Source organism: Bremia lactucae, linkage group LG13 (assembly GCF_004359215.1).
Source record: "Bremia lactucae strain SF5 linkage group LG13, whole genome shotgun sequence".
In the NCBI taxonomy this organism is placed as follows: domain Eukaryota; phylum Oomycota; class Peronosporomycetes; order Peronosporales; family Peronosporaceae; genus Bremia; species Bremia lactucae.
In genome coordinates, this window is record NC_090622.1 from 342,956 (window position 1) to 365,772 (window position 22,817).

The following is a 22,817-nucleotide window of genomic DNA, read 5'->3' on the forward strand; positions in this document are numbered from 1 at the left end:
GATGGACCCGCCCAAGTTCGGTGGAACTGCAGCGCACACGATTGTCTACTGGCTGTTAGCCGTGGAGCAATGCAGTGTCGCACTGCTTATCGAGGACGACAGCAGGAGTTTGTCGTACGCCATGTCGCACCTGCACGGTAAGGCCTCGGAGTGTGCTAACTAAGCACTTATGGCGGACAGAGAGGCGTTTTCAACACAGGCGATCTTTAAGAAAAAAATCGCGCCATGTACCAGCCGCCGAACAACGAAGTGTTGCTTCAGGCGCGCTTCTTTGGAGCGCGACAGGCGAAGCAATCTCTGCAGGAGTATGTATAAGAGATGCGCTCGCTGTCGGCGTCCATTTCCGTAGGTACGATTCCGGAGCACATTAAAGTGCTCATGGTTTATGAATGGACTACGGCATGACCCATCGCGAAAGGCCCTTTTCAGAATGGTGCCGTCGACGATAGAAGAGGCATTACAAATTGCCTTAGTTGATGAGCAATCCTACAACAGTGCCTAGGCGACAGCTTGTTATAAGCAGTCGTCGGAGAGGTCAGATGCTACTCCCAAGGAGTTGGGCGATGCAGACGTTGTCTGCTATAAATGCGGCAAGCGCGGCTTAATGACGGTTTGCTGCTATGCAGAGTTCCTGCTGATGCAAAGATGCCCAGCAAGAGGACCCCTTCCCAAAAGTTGATAGCAAGAACCAGCGTACAAGACGCATGATTTCTGCATCGACCATTGAGGGGTCGGTAAATGCAGGAGTGCGGTAGGAGCGAAATGTCCTACTGACGTGGATTTAGAAGCTACGCCAAAGTTCAGAGCTATCGAACCAATGGGTAGCTTAGTCTCTAAGGTCTCGAAATTATTGGACCTCGACCCTGGTCTATAGCACTCGAGTACGAGGCCATGACCAGGTGATGACCCTTTTCGTGGATCGGGGTGCATCTCAGAATTTGATTTAATTTGCGGCTCTTAAACAAAGAGCGGTGATGTTTGAGTCGCTTTGCCAGGAAGGCAAGCGGCTTGTAGAATCAGGGGGATTTCAAGTTGAGCTCGCCTTCAAATTTAGTGACTTCTCTTGTAAAGAGTTGTTCACAGTGCTAGGTATTGAGAGTCCGTGTGACCTCACCCTAGGCATACCATGGTTGGCAAAACACCAACCAAGGATAGACTAGCGTACACGCACATTTGAGAGCTCTACGCAGGACTTTGAAAACGATGCGCTCCCGCGAGAGGCGTATGCAACTGATGTCGTGTCGAACACAGTTGAGGGAGCGCTGACGAGATGTCAAAGGTCACCAGGTCCTACCCAGAGCCTAAAGCCGGGTGATTGTAAAAGTGTACCGACAAGAAGTCAGGTGACACAAATTCCTATCCAGCTCAGAGAGACTGGTGTAGTGAAAAGGACGATGACAATTATTCATGTGTCCGAATGTCCTACACACAGCCAAAAAGCTGTGTAAGTAGATAGCGAGCTGACAAGAAGTCAAGCGTCGCATAAATTGGCACAGTGCCTTAAGCCTGGTGCGGTTACAAGTGGTGCGTTAGCCAGGAGAGCAGCGGAACCTGCTTCACAGTCAAAGGTCGTAGTTACTCGGAGAACGACTACCTGACCAATAAGGACGATCAATTGCACGTCAAAACGAGTGACCTTTGGATCGGTCCCAATTGAAGAGGACGGGCCTTCGAACGAGGTGTTCGAGGCCGTCAAAGACAATATAGCGGAGGCATCCTCAGTTAAGATGCTCTAGCATGTCTTAAAATCTGCCATAGAGATAGTAAAACTCTCGGAGATGTCGTGGGATCCGTTCCTTGCCGAATTAAAGGAAGTAAAGATCCACGAAATATTCGATTATATTGAAGGATTCATCATTCAACGATCCAAGGCGGAACGTTTCCGTGAGAGTATAAATCTTTTCACTGGAGCCCGACCTTTTGTGTGCGTAAAGCCACATGTGGATGGCGCGTGGTTCATGCTTACAATAAGCTGAAATCGGCGACCATACCGGTGCAAACGCCATTCCCGCGAAAGATGTTCTGTTGAACTACATAGAAAAGCCAACTATCTTTTTCGCGTTATATTTAAAGGATAACTACTATCACATACTCATGAGAGAGTCTGATGTACCCAAAACAACAGCACGCACCCCAAGCGGTAACGTTTGGGAGTGGCTTGTGATGCCCCAAGGTTTGAAAACGCACCAGCGACATTCAACCGAGTAGTAGCTCACGTGATGCGTCAGCACCATGTCTACGCACCCATTACTTTGACGATGTATTCATGATAAGTAGGGCCAAGGACGGGGACGCCCAATTGTACGTCAACTTGCAAACGTGCGTCATACGGGTTCCTGAGATACCTGTGCTGGGTTGCATCGTAGGTACACATGGTCTACGAGCAGACCCAGACAAGGTAAAATCAGTAAAGGAATGACCAATCCAACGGCATGCGAAGAATTTGCGCCAATTCTTAGGGCTCGCTAATCACTTGCATACATATAGCAAGAATCATGCTAAGCAATTTATTCCGTCATCTGATTTCCTTAAAAAAGACGCAAAATTGGGTTTGGATAAAAAGAACAAAATGATGCTTTCACCTCAGTGAAGCAATATTTTGTAGAGACTCTTAGCATTGCCAGACGTGGATAAGCCCTTTAGCGTCGTCTGTGATGCAAGTAAATTTTGCAATTGGCGGCGCCCTCATGCAGAAGGATGACGAGGGCGTTGACCGCATCATCTCTTATCAGTCCCGGCTTTTAAAAGCCATGGAACTGAATTACCTCGTGGATGACAAAGAGCTAATAACAATAAAGTATGCTTTTGCCAAGCTTCGTGTGCACCTACTGGGCACCAAACCATTTGTGGTTTATACGAATCACACATCACTACGGACCGCAATAAACTTACCGCATCTTTCGCCTAGAATGGCAACGTGGCTTACATTCTTCTCCATTCTGATGTGGCGAAATTACGGTCGCAGAGACTTAACTTCACTCGTTTAAATGTGCGAGAAAGCATGAAGTCTCTCAACTTCTCCGTCTCCATCACCCGACCGACGCTTGACTAACAGTCGGCATCACCATTAGTCCCCTTAGACGAATGCAAGTATGTGATCTCTTCTGAATCAACATACCGTTTCAGATGACCCACGTAAAGACGAGGTGCGTCTTCATAGGCGGGAGGGGTAATCTGTAATTAAGGTCTACAACCTCTTCGACCACCGTAAACGGCCCAATGAAACGCGGCAATAATTACGTTGAGTTAAAAATTGCGGTTTTAGTAAGGTAGCAGTACTTTTTAGAGCTTTTCACCTCTTCTAAAGCATTCATTGTTTATTACAACCATTTTTGGTCTGCATATTGTTTTCTTTGTCTTGTGCGCTTGCCATCGCGTCACGGAGTTTTCGTGTGATAGCTAATCGGTCACCAATAAATTATTGAGTCTCACTCACACTTTTTGCATCTAACTCGCCTATGACATCGCCGAGAAGTCGGTCAAGTCATAGGACGTAATTTTATTGACCACGGCCAAACTGGCAGGGTCAATAGGGCAAGTTTCTGTCTTTTAGATGAAACCCTCGTAGGTCATCGTCATATTGACGAAACTATTTCCATCTTTCGCAACGAGCGTAGTGAGGAGCCCTCTCCCACTAAGACTCAGGCTGCGTACAAATGAGACTGGCGTCCGAGGATGGCGCAGTCCTTTACTATAAGACGGTGTCTCACCCGTACTGGCGTGAACACTGTAATTTACAGCGACCTCCACAAAGGGCAATTGCTTGCTTTAATCTTTAGGGGTCGCTACCGTGCGCAACTCATCCGTCACGACCCGGTTAGCTCGTTTTGCTTGATCATCGTTTTGGGTATGATCTGCTGTTGAGATTTAGAGCTTGCTACGCAGCAGCTCAAAGACATGTCGCCAAAAACCCGACGTAAAACATGGATCCCATTCCGATACTTTGGACTCGGTCATCCCATTCAGTTTGTACACATGACCCAGGAACAAGAGAGCTGTCTCCTTGCCTGTGATCGTGGTTCTACATGGTTTTACAATGCACCATTTTGCTCGACTCGGTGGCAACTGTTAAGGCCTCCGGATAAACCGGGCTACGACCATTAAACCTACCTATTCTTACGTGACAAGTAAAGAGGTGATGACGAAGTTGTTTGACACGGAGTCATCATGTGACGACAAGCCCTCTAGTGACGTCAATATGCATCGCTAGGATCGAAGTGATCGTAAAGATTACTTCGGTAAGCATACTACTGGTGGTGCTAGTTTACATCGCTAGCGACGGAGTAGTTTTAAGGACCTTTCCGAGATTATTGTAAGCGTTAACGTTAGCATGAGTCACTGGGAGAGGATCGCAATATTTAGCGGTTTGGTTCCGAAAAGAAGCCTTGGTTGCCCTCTAAGGCAACTTAACCCGTTGGTCTCGTATGACCAACGATTGTTACCAAATTCCGTTATTTGACTCGTCCATGCTTCACATGTCTGGTGGTTTCGGAGCAGAATTTTTATCGAAGCCTTTTTCCAAAATCGATGGTACATATGTAAGCCGTTAAAGCATGTCACTCTTTTATTTCAAGCTTGTGAAGCATTTGTATAGAATTTACAAAGCATAGGCGCGAGGCCTGGCATGACAAACTGGATGCTTTCTGTGAACGGTTGGTAATACGTATCTTAGTCGGTGTACGCTATAAGCTGCACCGTTTGTCTAGAGAGGCAGGGATACCTTACGTCTCGTGGAGGAGTCGTGTCCATGCTGTTATACGAGCACAGGTCATGCGCCCAAGAGAGTATACTCCCCTGTTGGAAAACTTTTCATTGGAGGACGCTCATTTCTTGCGAGATGAGCTCAGGGGTTGAGAACCATGTATCCTTTTACAAACGGAAAAGCGCTCGTTTTCTGGCGGACCCTCTGTCGAGGAGGATGCGTCATGTTGTACTGTCGTACGAGACCTGGAGCGTCCATCATCAGTTGAATACAATATTTCCAACATTAATGCGAGGGTGGATACCCTCGCCAACAAACGATATAACTCATCGTAACCCCCTATACCTCACGGTGATTCTAAAGGCGTTCAACAAAAAAACGCTACATCACCACTCGAATGTGGAGGATGAGGAAAATCGGGTTGCCTAGTTCGCCGAACCCGAGTCAACATCGTGACTTGCGTTACGGCTTCCTCTATTTAAGGAAAGACATTGATCGCAAGCGATCCGATGTGGAGGAGGAGGGAATTCGGGTTGCCCAGTTCGCCGAACCCGAGTCAACATCGTGACTTGGGTTACGGCTTCCACTATTTACGGGAAGACATTGATCGCAAGCGATCCCGCCGTAACGAGTTAGCGGTGACGGGTGATAATGTTTCTCGTGACTAGTTGCAAAATTGTGCCCAAGGTGTGGTTGATCAACTGGCGAACGAACAACGCAAAAGATCTCATCCCTCGATGCTGCAGCGGAACGTCTGGTTCGTGAGATTCAGACTCTGTCCCGAGACTATCATGCTTTAGCTCGGGACCATCAGGCTTTGGCAGACGCCTTAGACCGTTCAGGGGTGATTCGGAATCCCGAGAAGCCTCGTACAGATAAAAGGCAGAGATTCCAACATACAACATAGAATGCGTACGCATTCTACGAGGCAGCGCGCTCGTGTACGCATCGCCTTGACGGTGCAGTATGCAAAACGGTCCAACATACCTGGACAGTAATTTATTACTACCCACATTCGTCACTACATGTTTTGAAATGTTTACCGTAGACGGTAGAATTAGGTCGTTAGCATTCAATAAAGCATGTTTCCTCTTCAACTTTTCTCCGAGTTCCGTTCCTGTCGGTTCACCGCATCAGCGATGGAATCCTTTACGAAACGTCCCACTGCTTTTCTAGCCAGCAAGACAAAAACTCCTGCTGACTCAGTTTTGATTTTGTCATCAGTGCGACCGGTGCGCACTGCGGAAATGTTTTTCTCCTCATTAGTCAGAGCATTATTGTTCTCACTGATTTATCATTTTCGATGCTGAGTCTTTCAGAATCGTTATCAAATCCAGTAATAGCATTATTTCTACTACTGAGTTTGTCCACTTCAATGTTAGTTGAATCAACAATGGCATCCTTCGCATTGACTGCAAGGTCAATACGTGATAAGCAAGAGCTAGATTGTTCTTTGCTCGAGTAAATCCCCCTCCCTTAAAAAGGTATCACTCTCAAACAAGGAGGAAATGCGTAGATGGCGTAAGCCGTTCATAAAAACGGTGTAGGCTTTGTAGAAGCATGCACCGAATTGTTGATGGCAAATTCTACCATCAATAAGAACTCGCTCAAACTCGTAAAATAGTGGACGTAATCGCATAGTATCTCTTCGAGGATACGGTTTACACGCTTCGTCTGATTATCTGTTACAGGATGATCAAATTTATTTCGCTTGCAGCGAATATACAATTCTTGAGATTTACAATTTATGCCTTACGCATAGACGTAAAGGCATTTCGGACGTGAATACAATGCGCTACAACGTCCGGCATTCCGTTCATGGCTCTGATACGAACGAGGTCGTCATCAAAATAACTCGGTGCGAAATCTCGCACTGATCTAGAGAGATTGGTAACACATCTGTTAAATATCGCAGGGTGTTACTAAGCCCCTATGGAATCACTAGCCACTTCTCCCATAGCATCCTGCTTGGGGGGGCTTACTGCTGTATACGGGATATCTTGTTCACGCATAACGACTTGATAGAATCCATCCATTAGATTCGTTGATGAAACGATAGTACTCTTTGATATACTATCAATGATTACGTCTTTTCATGGTATCAGTTTTTGAGCCGGTACCGTTGCAGCGGTCAATTTATTAAGCGCATGCAGAAACCGCCACTCTCCTGTTGCTTGACGCACACAGACGGTCGAAGAGCTATGTAGGGAGGTTGGCTCCCTCACATGGCTCGCTGATATAAAATTTCGATCGCTAACACTTGTCATGAGGCAATAACCACTGCTTCATGACACAGTATTTCGAACCTGGAATCATGTCGAATGTGAGTTGAGCGCTTTTATCCTTAGACAAATCACACGGTTCGGGCTCAGGGAATACATCCTTGAATTCAATCAAATATTTTTATAAAGAATTTGTCTTCCAAGACTCCCAGGAAAAGGATGTAAAAAGTTCAATCCGAGTCTTCTCGTAGAGGACACTTTCCGTCCGTCGGCGAGCCCGTTTTGTTCTCACAAAATACCATTGCCGACCGAATATTGGCCGCGTACTTGCCATCTGTTACAAATACGAAGATCTGCTTGACTTTGCCACTACGCCGGTCACGCAAGAACCGTTTCGGTTTAAGCTTTGGCAATCGAGCTATCGTAAAAATTGACTTCGGAGGCGCTATCAGATCAAGTGTATTTGAGCCTTCACTCTTAGACTTGATCCGTTAATACTAAGCTATTTACTGTCTCAGTTTTCTTTCAGAAACTTATTTTAAAATGTATCTGGGAATCAATGACCACAGGTTCTGAGGACTTCATTCCGCATACTTTTGGGGACTTGTTTTCTCAAATTTTATTCAAGGAGGATCCTCGAATAGAATTTAAGAGAATAAGTCCCCTCCCCAACTGCATCTAGCTGTGGTTGCGCAACTACAGCGAGATACTCTACGATCGACTCTCTATTCGATCTAAGACTTTCGCACAGTCTCTTATAGTCAGGATTTCTGATTCTTGGATGTTGGTTTTAAGCGAACATCCTTGTTTTATGCACTCGACTTATTCGAGTGGCCGAACTTCGACCACGCCTTTGCTTGTGCACAGCCGTCGGATATCAATTCCACAGTGTGGTGGGTTTTCACACTGAGGTCTTGTGCAGTCCTTCAAACGACCGAATCACAAGTGAGGCCATCGCACTTAATTGTAGGACATTCTCACGCTTGTGGACGCTTCAAGACGTTTATCATATGACCCTATGTTGAACGAGAGACAGGCATCGTCACAGCTTGATGCTACCAAATTAAACGTGGCTCGTACTGTCTGAGCCATGGTAATCCAAGGATGACATCAAATTTGTCCTCCAAATCAAGTACGATGAAATTCTCATTTTACTAGTTACTCTTAACGTGTAATGTTTACCAACTACGCATTTTTTTACTGTTCCAGATGCGCATGTTGTCTGTTCCACTACAGAGATCACTTGGTCAGGCGACTAGTATAAGCCGGAACTGGTGAGTATTAACAGGACCGTCTGCAAAACCTTTAATAAACACAGTAGCCAGTATTTGTTAATCAATCGGATGACTCACGATACAACTAATCAGGTATCGTGTATGCTAGACTTAAGCGTGAAAGTTACGCTTGCCCTGCTTCAAATTCAGGAGCTCGACTCGAGCCCTGAATTTGGCACGTAGCAGCTTAAAAGTTTGCCTGAGCCGGGTCTTAAAGACCTCGTACGACCCAAAAATAAATCGGTCGAGAAGCTTGAGCCCTAAAGCTCAAGATTTGGCACGTCCGGCTAAGTTGGACATGCCAAACTTCACTTTCAAATTTTACAACTGTTGAGAGCCTTGCTGGTGATGCAAGGCTACCTTTTTCCAGGTCCCATCAAATTCATGTTGTATGAACTCGGCCATGGCCGCATGTTGTTCATCTACATTCAGATTGAACAGCACGGCACCAAGGGCTGGCCCACCTACGACCGAACTTATACGTTTGGTCGCTCTCTTTTTAAAGGTCACTCAAATGAGTGAAGCTATCACCTTCTTGAGGGGCTTGAAAGCTCCCTCCTTCTTCATCCAACATGCCCATGTTGGATGGAACGTGCATAGGCCGTTAAACGGACTACGAAGTGCTACCAGATTTAATGGGATACCCTTTGCTTGTACTATTCACTGTACGAGTCAACCTACACTGATTACAGTGAAGGTGGGGCGCCTCAACTACTTCACGTATACGACGTGCAGAGGATGGTTCTAAGTAGCTAAGAAGTTTTAGCTACTTGAGGCAAATTCTTAGGCTTTAGAATATAGAAAAAAGTAAAATTGTATTAAGAAAATAAAATATTCAGTTCCGCGTAACGATCTTCTATCTACTACTGACTTTATTATGTAAATAAGGTACTATGTATGGCGCCTACCTGCGCACCACACAATCGTGTCTTGTGACGATTGGTTGGGTTGATTCAAACTTAAATCAATCAATCAATAGAACTGATGACATATTACATCAATAGTACCAACTTTGGTCATATTGAACTATTGAGTCAATTTAATAAAGATAATAATTTTGGACTTCCTTTCTCATTTTCTCCTATGGAAAATAATATTAATCATAGCCTTTGTAGGAGATAATATTAATGTAACGGGACATTTAGAAAAAAAAATCAGTAAAAGGCACCTTTTTGCAAATTGAATAGGTTACAAATTGATAATCTGGTGACGACTCGGATGACCAAATTTTTAACAAATGCTAAAATCGAGTAATACATGGACTTGGAGCCGGCGCTTCGTCGTTCTAAGCGGGAGCATCAGCCTAGCGCGAAAGCGGCCGCATCATCCGCATCCGTCTACAACTGTCCAGCTTCACCAAGATCCTCTCGTCGCTCTCAGCGCCGCCGCATTTCCTCGATGTCGCCGGTGTCCACCATAGTGCCAACGTGTCACTCGTCGCCCATGCTGAACGTTCCCATGTCCGCTGATGTCACTTCTGTCGATTTGAGCGCTATAGATACAAAAAACCAGCGGCAAAGGGAACGGAAGGCGGCACACACAGATACTTATTCGAGCATATCTCAAGAAATTCGCTTAAATGATATCGATGGTTCTAACGACTGCGGTAAGGTACTTGGCCGGTACTCGAGCCACGAGTGTGCATTACTGTGCAAAACAATTTTGAATCATTTGGAAATGCAAACATTAGAGCCCACTGTGCTAGAAAAGGCCAAGTCTCCCGGTACAGCAACAGGCTACGCTTTGGTAAACCAATGTGTGTGAACTAACACGTTATGTAACTGCCACAGCTTTTATTGACTGGAAATCAGTCGCCTCAACAATGATGGCCGCACATAATTTACAGCTGAAGCCTCAAGAATGTCAATTGCTTTGGAAATGTCTGGCCTACGGTAAAATTCCGGTCGTCAGAAATGATGAAATGTTGCTTGATTCGGACGATGAAGACTTTTGCAAAACCCCTGCGATGATAAACGCGGAAGTAGTCAGCAGACGTAATATAGCAGCATCGAAGCAAGACCAAGGAGATGCATCCGCAGTTTCAAGTGATATGCAGCGAGAGCTATTAGATGGTGAAATCGACGCAAAATATGTCAAAAAGAGTGAAGCTAGTGAGAAACATGTTGAGAATAAATTTGATTTGAAGATGGATGCACAAAACGCATCGTTGCGATTGTATCCAACGTATTTGCTGCCGACGGGCACCCCAGACTCTTGGCATCGCCCATTTGGACCGAAGAACGCGATGCCGCTAACTTTTGTCGCATCCAGATTCCTCAGACGAAAGTTAAGTGTACCAGCAAAACCAAATGATAATTCGAGTGCCACACCAGAATGAATGCGACTGATGATTTTCTTTTTTTTTTGCAGTGACCAAACTTAATGTAAAATCATTCGATTGCTATATATTAGCTTTATCTTATCCAATGGCCATATGATTATTCACGATTAAATTGCGATATGTTTATCCTTCAAATTATTAAGCATAATATATTCATGGCTTCATATTGTTCAAAGACGCAAGAAGCCTCTCGTGCTAAGTATAAAAATCTTAGCATCCAACATTTCTAAACGCTGTGCCTTATCAAGCCAGCTTCGCCACTGCACAGTTATCATGTTATTTCTTTACGATAAAATACTCAGATTAATGTAAAGCATTTTTGTTACTCACACTGGGTCTCGCAAAATTCCTTAAGCTGTGGTACTGCACGCGCAGACAACGTCGGATACGTATAAGTAATGAGACAATAGAGCGTGCGGTAGCTCTGCGAAACCTTGCAAAGTGCAATGCCCTCTCCATCTTCTAAAGAAGGGTCGCCACGACGTCCATACACAAGCGGTGGATGAAATCTAGTCAGCGGCAAAACAAAAGCGGTATGGTAGCTTTTACATCGTCTCGACATAAAAATAGTACCTGTGAACGTCATACTGCTCACCTAGCAGCACAAGTCCCGATGCCATTGCATCTTCACGCTTATTAAATAGCTTTATGAAGCCACTGCAGTAGCCCACATTAGTGTCCTAAGTTTGGTCATTGGATCAAAATATATTTTTTTTGCTTTGCAACACGTACGCAATCTCGCCATCCAACGGCTTAACGTTGCTAAAGAGAATTTTGCCGCCTTCATCAAACGCAACAAGTTTTGTCCACTCACTTTGCGCCCTAGCGGCTTCCTGCACTTCCACCAATGTCATGGGGCCTGCGTCCACAGCCGATATTACTTTGTTGCCGGCCCCTTTGGTGGCATCACCAGTCAGCGAGATGCTAGCACTGCTGTGAGTTTTTAAAAGCGAATGCGTGCCATCAGCTGAGACAGCCGATGCCATGTTCGTACGCGCGACAATTTAAAATATAGACCAATGAACACGTTTTCTAAATCTGCACTGCTAACTTGCATGCAATTTTTAAAAATTATGCCGCGATAGCGCACTATTGCTACTGAGTTAATGAACGTAGATTCCAGCACGTCTACATCTCGCCCCAGTCTGCGTCGTCATCTTCCTCAAACTGAATGTCAGCATTGTCAAGCTGAAAGTCCAATAGCTCACCGGTTGTACCCGTCGTCGTTGCCATAGCTGGAGCTGAAGAAGAAGTCAGTCCAAATTGAGTTCTTGGCGACGACGAGATCGGGGCAATCTGATACTCATTCGAAAACGGAGAGCCATCGAACCCAAGGCTGTGGGAATCATCGCTGCGAATGCTGACAGGTATCGCTGCAGCTTTTTGCTGTCTCTGCAGCTTTGCTTCAGCGTGAGCAGTAAATGCTGCTGCTTGCTCCGCCCGCTCAAGTGCAGCTTGCTCCTCGATAGCACGAGCAAGTGCTTCCTTCTCAGCACGCTGTCGCTCGTCTTCTTGTGCTTGAGCATACGCTTCAGCGCGCTGTCGCTCATCTTCTTGCGCTCGAGCATACGCTTCAGCGCGCTGTCGCTCGACTTCTTGTGCTTGATCGTACGCTTCAGCCTCTTGGGCTCGCTCCTGTTCATACGCCTCTTGGGCAGCCGCACGAGCTCGCTCGTGTTCATACGCCTCTTGGGCAGCTAGAGTCTCGGCTTGTTGTGTAGCTTGAGCAGTAGCTTGTGCTCGTGCCTGACATTCCGACTCTTCCGTAAAATTGATGCTACTGTTCGAGACAGTCTCAGCACTGCCGCTCAATATCAATCCAACAATATCCTCACTTTCCAGCAACTTTTTTTGGGTCAAATATGATAAAGCTGATGCCTGCGTTTCTTCCCCCCCATTCTGTGCGAGAAGCATTGCCTCCGCTTGTATCGACAGCTCTAGATTCTCAAACAAGTCAACATTGCGTGTGGGGTCAGCCAAAGCCTTGGCAGCACGAGAACTCACTGCGGCTAGATCTTGACGCCACGGGTCCATCACGAGCTGTATCTTTGACGGGCAGTAGCTGCGAGCAAAAAACGCAGCCTCTGGAAATCGCTTCGTCTCTTTCAGCATCTCGACGCACCTGGTCGATTTACCCAGCAACAAATAGCAGATGAACGCAATATTATAGCGCATTTTCTCTCTAGCAAGCTCAGCAAGGCGAACCAATCCATTCTTGTCTCCGCGACTTGTGTACAGAATTAGCAACAAGCTAAAATCATCAGCACGAAGAGCACAGTCTTCGGCCAGCGCCAGCTTGCAGTCATTCAATGCGAGATCACCAAGCTGCTTCCACTTGTGCTGGGTCTCTATATCCACCATGTCTTTTTCTTTCTCGCCCACGTCAATCTCGTTAAGCATAATTTCTCGTGCAACATCAAGCTTCGCAAGCTGCACCGCAAGGTCAAACTTTTGATCGGGGTCAGTACTTAGTTCTAGCGCCTCCTCCTTAAAACCTTGAGACTCTAAGAATCGAGCTACGTAGTCCATTTGGTCTGCACCAATCTTTGGCAAAATGGCATTCGCGCTTTCAAAGTCCCGACGTACGACGGCGGTCTGGTACTCGAGCATCACCAACGACACGGTATAGCTCACCACATTCTTCATTTTATCCATAAGAAATACCAGATTTTCGCGAGGAAGGTAGCCAAGTAAGTACAACTTCTGCTCTAAATGAGCGAGCGTCATTACCTCGCCGCCCACGTAGTAATTTAATCGGCCACCAGCATTTGTGTACAGAAAACAATCGCCGACCCAAGCGCCAGTCCCCACTTTTTCCGAGATTTCATGCAGTAGGTCAAACGCACCATCAACGCCATCTTCGATCGAGTTGGTGCCGGCAGCAAACGCCTGTGCTACCATCTCCTTATTGTAACGCAGCACAAAGAAGCTCGAATCACACGCAAGAACCACGAGACTACCATTCTCGGACCAAAAGACATTTTTTACGGCCACATCAATTTTGCGGATGAGACGCAACTCTTCCCAGTCAAACATGGCAATCGCATCATTTCCCTTCACACCGATGGCACCGGCTCCTCCAAACATGCCTTCAGCGGAAATTACGCGGGGCTTGACACTCTTGACCTCTTTAAAATTACGAAAAAGCGTTAGCTTTGAGACGCTCTCGCGAACAACGTAATCTCCAGTACCCATCGGAGACCAGCAAAAGTCAAGAGCAGCACCAAAAGCTTTGTTGCGTAGCTGCTGGGCCGTGTAAATAATATACTCACCATCACCACACACCACTACGTAGCGCCCATTGCTGTTATGTTGTACCTTCTGAGGATAGACTTCACAGCTTCCAAGATCTTTCGAGATCAGTGGAAGCTTCTCGCCATCCTGAAGCCCCATTTCGGCAACAACCCCTTTAAGACTGGCCGTGTAAACGTCGTTATTTGACGTCCAGATGAGTTTTCCGCTACCTCCAGCGTCCATACTTACAATAGGTGTATCGTGTCCTAGCCGAAGGACAGTAGTCCCTTCATCGTACCCAATTGCGAGTGTATTTGCTGATGGTAGCGCCGCAAGAGACCAACTTCGTTCCATGCCATAATTCAGCGTTGTTTCCGCACGATACGTCGTCGAATGCCACATTCGTACAGCTCCGTCTTCACATGCTGATATAATTAAAGGAAGTCGAGGATGGTACAAAACTGCAGTCAGGTTATTACCGTGTCCATCCAGAGTGTGCACGATGGCCTTTGTCTGATAATCCCATACTTTTACAGTGCGGTCATCACTTCCCGAAAGCAAATAGGGTTTATCTCCGCCTGGATAATAGGCTACACAGTTGACCCCTCGGTCATGTCCTTCGAGTGCAAAATGAGCATGACTCGAGCCAAGACCCCACACACGCACGGTTCGATCCAAACAAGCACTTGCAAACGAGTGGGCGTCTTTTGGATTAAACGTGACCATCATCACGTAGTGGCCGTGGCCTTCAAATACTTGAGAGCAAATAAAATTTTTGTCCCAGTCCCAGAGCTTTACCGTCATATCGTCAGCACACGTGAGAAAGCATGGAAGCGTCGGGTGCACCTCAATATGGCGAATATAGTCGCTATGGGCCTCAAAGCTCGTGACCTTTTCCATCGTATTGTAATTAAAAACACGCACTTGCATATCGTCACTACTGGCGATTATCCACTGCTTCCGGGCGACAAATTTGGCATTCCGCACGGGCAGCGGTGACACTTCGAGCGTCTTCACCAGCGACTGTGTGGCATAATTCCAGATCATGACACTACCCGAGTATAAAGCAGAAAGCACCCAAGGCTCCGTTGGGTGCAGATCGACACTTTTGACGCGTTCAGAGCGAGAGCTAAGCTTGCGTTTGATTTCCAGACGGAGAGGCTTGGAGCAAGGGGAAGGGCGCACAAAGGGGATGCAGAACGACACATTGACATTAGCAAAGAGAAAAAATAGATTTCACGCATAATTCCTAGGAACTTTGCATGAAAACATGGAGAAGCAATGAATTCACGCGCACAAAGAGCGCAACTACGCACCATTATGTCGTGAGCTCTGGGATCCAAAAGTGTAGTAGTGGCAAAAGTTGATTGGGTAAAATAAAATCTGCAATTTAGCCAAAAGACAGTTTTTATGAAATTAAAAAATGGTATTTTTCGTTGTCTCAATCTTGTGTCATTTCCTACATGATTAGTCGAATGGTCAAATGCGCATAGCGTTTTTCTCCGTGTATTCGTCTTGTGAAACAGATTTGATTTTTTTTGCTACAGATTCGTCAGGCAAGACGTGGCTTTCCAAATGATACGTGCTAATGCCTGAGGCTTAACAAGAGGCGCGAGAGACGCTTAGCACCATTTAATGCACTTTTACAACTACAATATTCAGGAATTGCCGGGTGTGGACCACTCGGCAAATGAGCTGTAAGGCCGTGGTATCAAGTACCTGCTCGTCGAGCTGCTGGACCTGCAGGTGGTAGATGTCTGCGAGCTTGTCTTCTAACTTAACAAGAACAGTACTCGGCAGAGCATTAATAAAGAACTTACCGGCTGTTTAGGTTTACTCCATGCTGGATATATTGTTTCATGAAAGCGAGGTCTAAGTGAAAACGCGAGATGCTTCATCGTATCCGCAAGCTACAAAAATGTACGTAGCTTTGCTTACAGCGATATTGGAACAATGCATGTTCTTTTGTTGCTATCCGGCCCTACAGCACTGTAAATAAAAAGCTCTGCTCCGAACGAAGATAATCGCGTCAGCATGGTCTTCGTTCGTACACGCCTCTAATAAATTGGCTTAAGCCCCTAGTACACCGTGTCAGACAATTGATTGCAATCAAGAGCATTGTCTACGATCTCCTCCATAGGCAATGCTTTGCGGTCCTTTTCAGGGTCTACTGGCTCTGCATCGGCACTTGAAGCTACATCTTTTACTCTTTCCTCCTTGCCTTTAACTGTATTACTCATCTTGTCTGAATCTGATATCGTGGAATCTACCTGAGATTCACATGGAGAAGCTTCTACTTTAGGCAACAAAAGATTACTTGTCACAATTGTCACCAAAGGCTCAGACCGACCGTTAAGTCCTTCTTTGGCATCAATTGAAGCCTCGTCCATTACAGTGCTTTCATCCGACACCACTTCAATGGGTTCACTGGCTTCAATCAAGCTCATCTCTTTCTGTCCAAGTAATTTTATGCTCAACACTGGTTCAGCCTCTTCACCATGCAAATAGTCGTTTGCGACCAAATATCGTACAATCTGTAGCATTTTATGCTGCTCTACACGCACATCCTTTGCGAGCAATTTGCGTAACAGAGACTTCCGCTCGCCACGCCACTGCTGCTCCGCGTCACGCTCTTTAGAGACTTTTAATGACCGCTCGCGTGATCCTACAAGCACCGCAGTATCGTGAGAAAATGGACAGCATATTCCCTTTGAACACGAGCTTTTAAACATCATCGCACGGCATGCGAATGATGACCGATCATGGCTGTATTTGCAATTAGTCTCGCCAAATCGGCACTGACCACGAGAAAACCATTTGCACAGCATTGTCTTGCGAAGCTTCTTGACAGGTGGTTCGTGTGTATCGACAGGTGATTCGTGTGTAGCAATACTAGGGACACCAGTGTCTATTTTCGCGACACTCTTGAGCGCAACCTGGGCCTTAGCTTCTTCATCCTCTTCAATTTCTCCTTCCTCTAAATCTTCATCAGATGAAACCGACAACTTGCGCTTTGCCGCCACCATAGCTGACGGTGTAGGCATTGGTTTTGGCTGCTGCGACATTGCAAACCAATTTTTGCGCCGTTCTTCTCGCCACTTAATAATGTCTTCCGCTGAGTTCCCAACCAGCACCATAAATTTTTGCCCTTCCACATCGATCTCCTTCAGTCCCTGACCGGCGTATTGCCCGTGCGCCGTCTGATGGTGCGATGTCACAACACGTTTGGAGGCCGAAAAATCACAGTCGGTGCAAGTGACGTGAGTTTTCAAATGGGCTTCGTGTTGAGATTCAATCACAAAACTCTTGACGCATGCCTCACACCTCCACGCATGCTGTCCAGGCTGCTGCTGATCGTTTCTGTCATAATCTTGCGATCCAGGCGGCAATGGTGGCACCAAACCGCCGGGAAGAGGCGGTAGGCTGCAACTGTTCGAGACTTGAGTGCTGTAGGAAGGGATAATTTTTCGTGGATCCTGAGGTTTCGCTCCCGGCAGCGGAGGTGCAGATGGCCCTGTCCTATTCAAGCTTAATTCCAAGCCGTGATGCGGATGATACTGTTCTTCTTGTTGAGAACGGTACCGATTATTTTTATCCATTAAAAGGGGACAGTGTTGCTTCCAGTGGCCTGGCTGGTTGCAGCGATGGCAGACGTAGGTAGACGGTGGCGGTCGGTGCTGCTCAGTGCGGACATCTTGACGAAGGTCGTGGATCCGCTTCGCCTGATCCCATTGCTGATTTGATTCATGCGATGGAGGCAATGCATTTGAAATTGGCACCTGTTGCCCATAAGCAAAAGAACCACCAATTTGTAGCTGAGAAGAATGTTGCCACTGTTGGTCTTGGAAGGGAAGTGGCTGTATCCAATGCTGACCTTGTGCTGGAGACTGATGCCATGACTGGTCTTGCACATAGCTCCAGTCGCTTCGTTGATCCTGTGGCGGTAGCGGAGGCTTCTGAGAAAATTGGCTAATTTCTTGATAAGCAGCATGCTGCTGGTCACTCGTAGACAAGACTGGAGCATAAGCCTGCTTTCTTTTACGGACAGCATCAGCGTAATCTGATGGTGATTGTGAAGGTACTAGCGGCACTTGTAAGTTATTGAAAAATTCCGGCATTTTGTCCTGAAATTGCTGCATATGCTGCTGGGGTATTGTAGATGGCTGTGGCTGCTGAAAATGCTGCTGAAAGTGTTGAAATTTGCTCATGGGCTGAAGGTACCTCTCTGGCTGCGCGGGCGATGGATGTGGGGTAGCAATAGTGTAACCTCGTCCATCGTCTCCGCAACTTTGTTGCTGATATGGTAGAGATGGCTGGTGACACGGTGGCTGATATTGAGGCTGGTACATTTCTTGCGGTAATAGATGCTGTGGGGGGTACTGTTGCGGTGCAAGAGGGAGCCCCAGCTGATGCGGTGTATACCCCTTCAGCGGGCCAGTATGGTTGTGGTGACGATGCTGCGGTTGAAAGCCACCGCTTTGTTCTACACGACCACCAAATCTTCCTCTTCCACCTCCTCGGGCACCTCGCCCAGTGGAGCGTCCGCGTCCGAAGCCTCTGCCACCTCGACCGCCTCGGTTATTGCGGAAGTTACCGCCACGCTCCATGCTTTATTGGTTGGTGTGCACAATTTTTTAATCTCGAAGATATTTTACTGACAGCACGAAAATGTTATGTAAACGTAATGTAAATGAAATGTACGTGCAAAAAGTCGCAAACAGCAAAGAGTTTTGGAAAAGAGGGTGCTTTTTCGTCTTTCGGTGAATGCCACGCAAGAATAATTCTGACTAATATTCTAATTAAAATTTATTTTAACGACAAATTTAAAGTAATGAAAGAGAGCAGTTGTAACGGTACATAAGTATCATTTCCTAAAAGAATGATAATTTATATTATGTTCTATGAAAGGAAAGAAGCAAAGAGGTAAAAATAATTATCTTTATAAATTTAAATTTAAATAATTCAATATTTCCAAATTTGGCTATATTGATGCAACAAGACATAAGTTGTATTGATTGGTTGATAAAAGTTTAAATCAATCCTCCAATCGTCACAAGACACGATTGTGCGGTGCGCAAGGAGGCGCCATACATGGTTTGTTATTAATAAAATAAAGTCAGTACTTGATCGAAGTTCGTTACGTAACTTAATATAATAATACAGCTTTACTTATTCTTTAATTTAACAATCCTTAGAGCTAACCTTTGGTAGCTAAGACTACTTAGCTATCTTAATCTTCCTCTGCATGTCGTGTACGTGAAGTAACCGATCCACCCGACCTTAACTATAATCAATGTAGGTTGTCTAGAACTATTTAAAGTACTAGCAAAGGGTGCCCCGTTACACCTGGTAGCACTTCGTAGTCCGTTCAACGGCCCACGCACATTCCAACCAACATGGACATGTTGGATAAGAAGGACGGAGCTTTTAAGCCCCTCCAGAAGGCTATCGCAACGCGTAAAAGGTTCGCTCGTTTGAGTGACCTTAAATGGAGAGCGATCGAATGGCCCGCTTACGACCGGGCCAGCCGTTAGCGCAATGTTATTTACTCTACAAAGAAACGAGCAACATGCGGCTATAGCCGATTTCATTTAATATGAACTCGACGGGGACAAGTGAAAGAAGCCTTGCTTCACCAGCAAGGCTCTCAACACACAAAGATGTTGAAAAAACAGGGTGCTCAACAATTAGAACTGTTCAGTAAGCAGCATTTACATGCTGCTAGTGGGCTGACGCTTCCACGTTGACCCGAAAGCTTAAAGATAGAAATCTCTAAGTTTAGGGCAGTTGAAGGCAACTCCCTTTTAAGATGGCTCGTCGAAATAGACGAGGCCATTGAAGCTTGCCATATCAGTGATGATGCGACGAAAGTGAAATTTGGCATGTCCAACTTATCCGGACGTGCCAAATCTTATTCCTTGGGGCTCAAGATTCACGACCCATCATGACGACGGAACACTTATTGTTGCAACAGTGGCCTTATGCTAACTGTTGATAGTTGCAACAGTGGGCTTCTCCTCACTGTTGCTTTGCGCAGCCGGCTCAAATCGGGCCGGCGCGAAAGGGCATCAGCGGCGACTCTACTAGGACGTCCTGGTTTATACTCCACGGAGAAGTTATGCTCCGCGAAGAAAGACAACCATATCGCCATTCTTTGCGAGAGGTATGGACTGTTTACTGTCGTGCGTAAAGACGCATGGTCCGTGTAGACAATGAACGGTCTTTCTCCCAAGAGGTAGACTCAGCGCATCTTTCATTGCAAAGAGTTCCTTGTCATGCACTGGAAAGTTGCGTCCAGCTGGTCGAAACTGACGTGATTGATAACAGACAACGCGCTCTGCGCCGTTTGTGTCATTTTTCATCAACGCACGACCAATTGCAATATCTCTGGCGTCATGGACCACATGAAATGATCTGTCTTGGTCCGCAATCGCCATGATTGGCCATTGCATCAAGCTTCGCTTGATACCCCTCAAAGTAACGCTGACAAACAGCGTTCAATGACCACTTAACATTTTTGTTCAACAAAGAAAAAAATACTGATAATTGGGGAAGTACTTATGTAAGTACGCCGCTAAGCCGAGGCACTTTCGAAGCCCCTTTTCATCGACTGGGACAGGCCAGTCGGTGATCGCCTTGATATTTTCCGGATCAGGGCCCACTCCGTGTTTACCCACGATGCACACAAGAAGTTATGGACTTCTAACAAGGAATTTCGCTTTTCAAGTCACAAACGATTGCAAAAATGCAAATGTTGTAAGAAGAAGGGCCATTACGCCTATGAGTGTAATACCCACGCTGAATGCAAAAATTACTGGACTTTGTACACACCGCCCGTCACATCAGGAAAATTAATTGTTTTTAAAATAATTGTCGATTATTATATAGAATTAACTAATTATTATAATATAATAATTTATATTTTTTTTATAAAAAGAAGTTCAAGACCTCCGTTTTCTTGTCATCTCGGAGGACGATAAGGTTCGGAGTAGATGAAAGCCTGTTTCAGGCTAAAGTCCATTGCTTGATCTAGCGCCTCTAGTTCAAGACGGAACAGGTGGGTCTTGACAGGACCGTCTGCGATACCCTTGATGATCATCAATTGGATGACTCACGATATACAACTGACCAGNATCTCCTTCAGTCCCTGACCGGCGTATTGCCCGTGCGCCGTCTGATGGTGCGATGTCACAACACGTTTGGAGGCCGAAAAATCACAGTCGGTGCAAGTGACGTGAGTTTTCAAATGGGCTTCGTGTTGAGATTCAATCACAAAACTCTTGACGCATGCCTCACACCTCCACGCATGCTGTCCAGGCTGCTGCTGATCGTTTCTGTCATAATCTTGCGATCCAGGCGGCAATGGTGGCACCAAACCGCCGGGAAGAGGCGGTAGGCTGCAACTGTTCGAGACTTGAGTGCTGTAGGAAGGGATAATTTTTCGTGGATCCTGAGGTTTCGCTCCCGGCAGCGGAGGTGCAGATGGCCCTGTCCTATTCAAGCTTAATTCCAAGCCGTGATGCGGATGATACTGTTCTTCTTGTTGAGAGCGGTAACGATTATTTTTATTCATTAAAAGGGGACAGTGTTGCTTCCAGTGGCCTGGCTGGTTGCAGCGATGGCAGACGTAGGTAGACGGCGGCGGTCGGTGCTGCTCAGTGCGGACATCTTGACGAAGGTCGTGGATCCGCTTCGCCTGATCCCATTGCTGATTTGATTCATGCGATGGAGGCAATGCATTTGAAATTGGCACCTGTTGCCCATAAGCAAAAGAACCACCAATTTGTAGCTGAGAAGAATGTTGCCACTGTTGGTCTTGGAAGGGAAGTGGCTGTATCCAATGCTGACCTTGTGCTGGAGACTGATGCCATGACTGGTCTTGCACATAGCTCCAGTCGCTTCGTTGATCCTGTGGCGGTAGCGGAGGCTGCTGAGAAAATTGGCTAATTTCTTGATAAGCAGCATGCTGCTGGTCACTCGTAGACAAGACTGGAGCATAAGCCTGCTTTCTTTTACGGACAGCATCAGCGTAATCTGATGGTGATTGTGAAGGTACTAGCGGCACTTGTAAGTTATTGAAAAATTCCGGCATTTTGTCCTGAAATTGCTGCATATGCTGCTGGGGTATTGTAGATGGCTGTGGCTGCTGAAAATGCTGCTGAAAGTGTTGAAATTTGTTCATGGGCTGAAGGTACCTCTCTGGCTGCGCGGGCGATGGACGTGGGGTAGCAATAGTGTAACCTCGTCCATCGTCTCCGCAACTTTGTTGCTGATATGGTAGAGATGGCTGGTGACACGGTGGCTGGTATTGAGGCTGGTACATTTCTTGCGATAATAGATGCTGCGGGGGGTAATGTTGTTGTGGAAGAGGGAGCCCCAGCTGATGCGGTGTATACCCCTTCAGCGGGCCAGTATGGTTGTGGTGACGATGCTGCGGTTGAAAGCCACCGCTTTGTTCCACACGACCACCAAATCTTCCTCTTCCACCTCCTCGGGCACCTCGCCCAGTGGAGCGTCCGCGTCCGAAGCCTCTGCCACCTCGACCGCCTCGGTTATTGCGGAAGTTACCGCCACGCTCCATGCTTTATTGGTTGGTGTGCACAATTTTTTAATCTCGAAGATATTTTACTGACAGCACGAAAATGTTATGTAAACGTAATGTAAATGAAATGCACGTGCAAAAAGTCGCAAACAGCAAAGAGTTTTGGAAAAGAGGGTGCTTTTTCGTCTTTCGGTGAATGCCACGCAAGAATAATTCTGACTAATATTCTAATTAAAATTTATTTTAACGACAAATTTAAAGTAATGAAAGAGAGCAGTTGTAACGGTACATAAGTATCATTTCCTAAAAGAATAATAATTTATATTATGTCTACGAAAGGAAAGAAGCAAAGAGGTAAAAATAATTATCTTTATTAATTTAAATAATTCAATATTACCAAATTTGGCTATATTGATGCAACAAGACATTAGTTGTATTGATTGGTTGATAAAAGTTTTAATCAATCCTCCAATCGTCACAAGACACGATTGTGCGGTGCGCA

The 22,817-nt window shown here is 46.0% G+C and overlaps 4 protein-coding genes across 4 annotated transcripts; 1 reads left to right on the forward strand and 3 right to left on the reverse strand.

The window, feature by feature from the left end:
- Nucleotides 1-9,455: 9,455 nt before the first annotated feature.
- On the forward strand, nt 9,456-10,536 carry CCR75_006012 (uncharacterized protein; the record flags this gene model as incomplete). The annotated part of the gene is made up of 2 exons (XM_067964086.1): nt 9,456-9,921; nt 9,989-10,536. 2 exons carry the CDS (start codon nt 9,456-9,458, stop codon nt 10,534-10,536), a joined length of 1,014 nt encoding a protein of 337 aa, XP_067817266.1.
- On the reverse strand, nt 9,495-11,574 carry CCR75_006013 (uncharacterized protein). The gene is made up of 3 exons (XM_067964087.1): nt 11,272-11,574; nt 11,113-11,196; nt 9,495-11,048 (listed from the first exon to the last, which is right to left on the reverse strand). The coding sequence occupies exons 1-3, from the start codon at nt 11,523-11,525 to the stop codon at nt 10,862-10,864; spliced, it is 525 nt and encodes a 174-aa protein (XP_067817267.1). The 5' UTR covers nt 11,526-11,574; the 3' UTR covers nt 9,495-10,861.
- A 93-nt stretch (nt 11,575-11,667) lies between these two features.
- On the reverse strand, nt 11,668-14,820 carry CCR75_006014 (uncharacterized protein; the record flags this gene model as incomplete). The annotated part of the gene is made up of 1 exon (XM_067964088.1): nt 11,668-14,820. The coding sequence occupies one exon, from the start codon at nt 14,818-14,820 to the stop codon at nt 11,668-11,670; it is 3,153 nt and encodes a 1,050-aa protein (XP_067817264.1).
- Nucleotides 14,821-15,851: 1,031 nt separating this feature from the next.
- CCR75_006015 (uncharacterized protein) lies at nt 15,852-22,354 on the reverse strand (the record flags this gene model as incomplete). The annotated part of the gene is made up of 2 exons (XM_067964089.1): nt 15,852-18,256; nt 20,971-22,354. 2 exons carry the CDS (start codon nt 22,352-22,354, stop codon nt 15,852-15,854), a joined length of 3,789 nt encoding a protein of 1,262 aa, XP_067817265.1.
- Between the last annotated feature and the right edge of the window lie 463 nt (nt 22,355-22,817).

Coding starts and splice junctions, on each gene's coding strand:
- CCR75_006013 (XM_067964087.1), bottom strand. CDS start 11,525: ATGGCATCGGCTGTCTCAGCTGATGGCACGCATTCGCTTTTAAAAACT. Junction 11,197..11,271: donor CCGTTGGATGGCGAGATTGC/GTACGTGTTGCA, acceptor GGGCTACTGCAG/TGGCTTCATAAAGCTATTTA. Junction 11,049..11,112: donor GAGCAGTATGACGTTCACAG/GTACTATTTTTA, acceptor GCCGCTGACTAG/ATTTCATCCACCGCTTGTGT.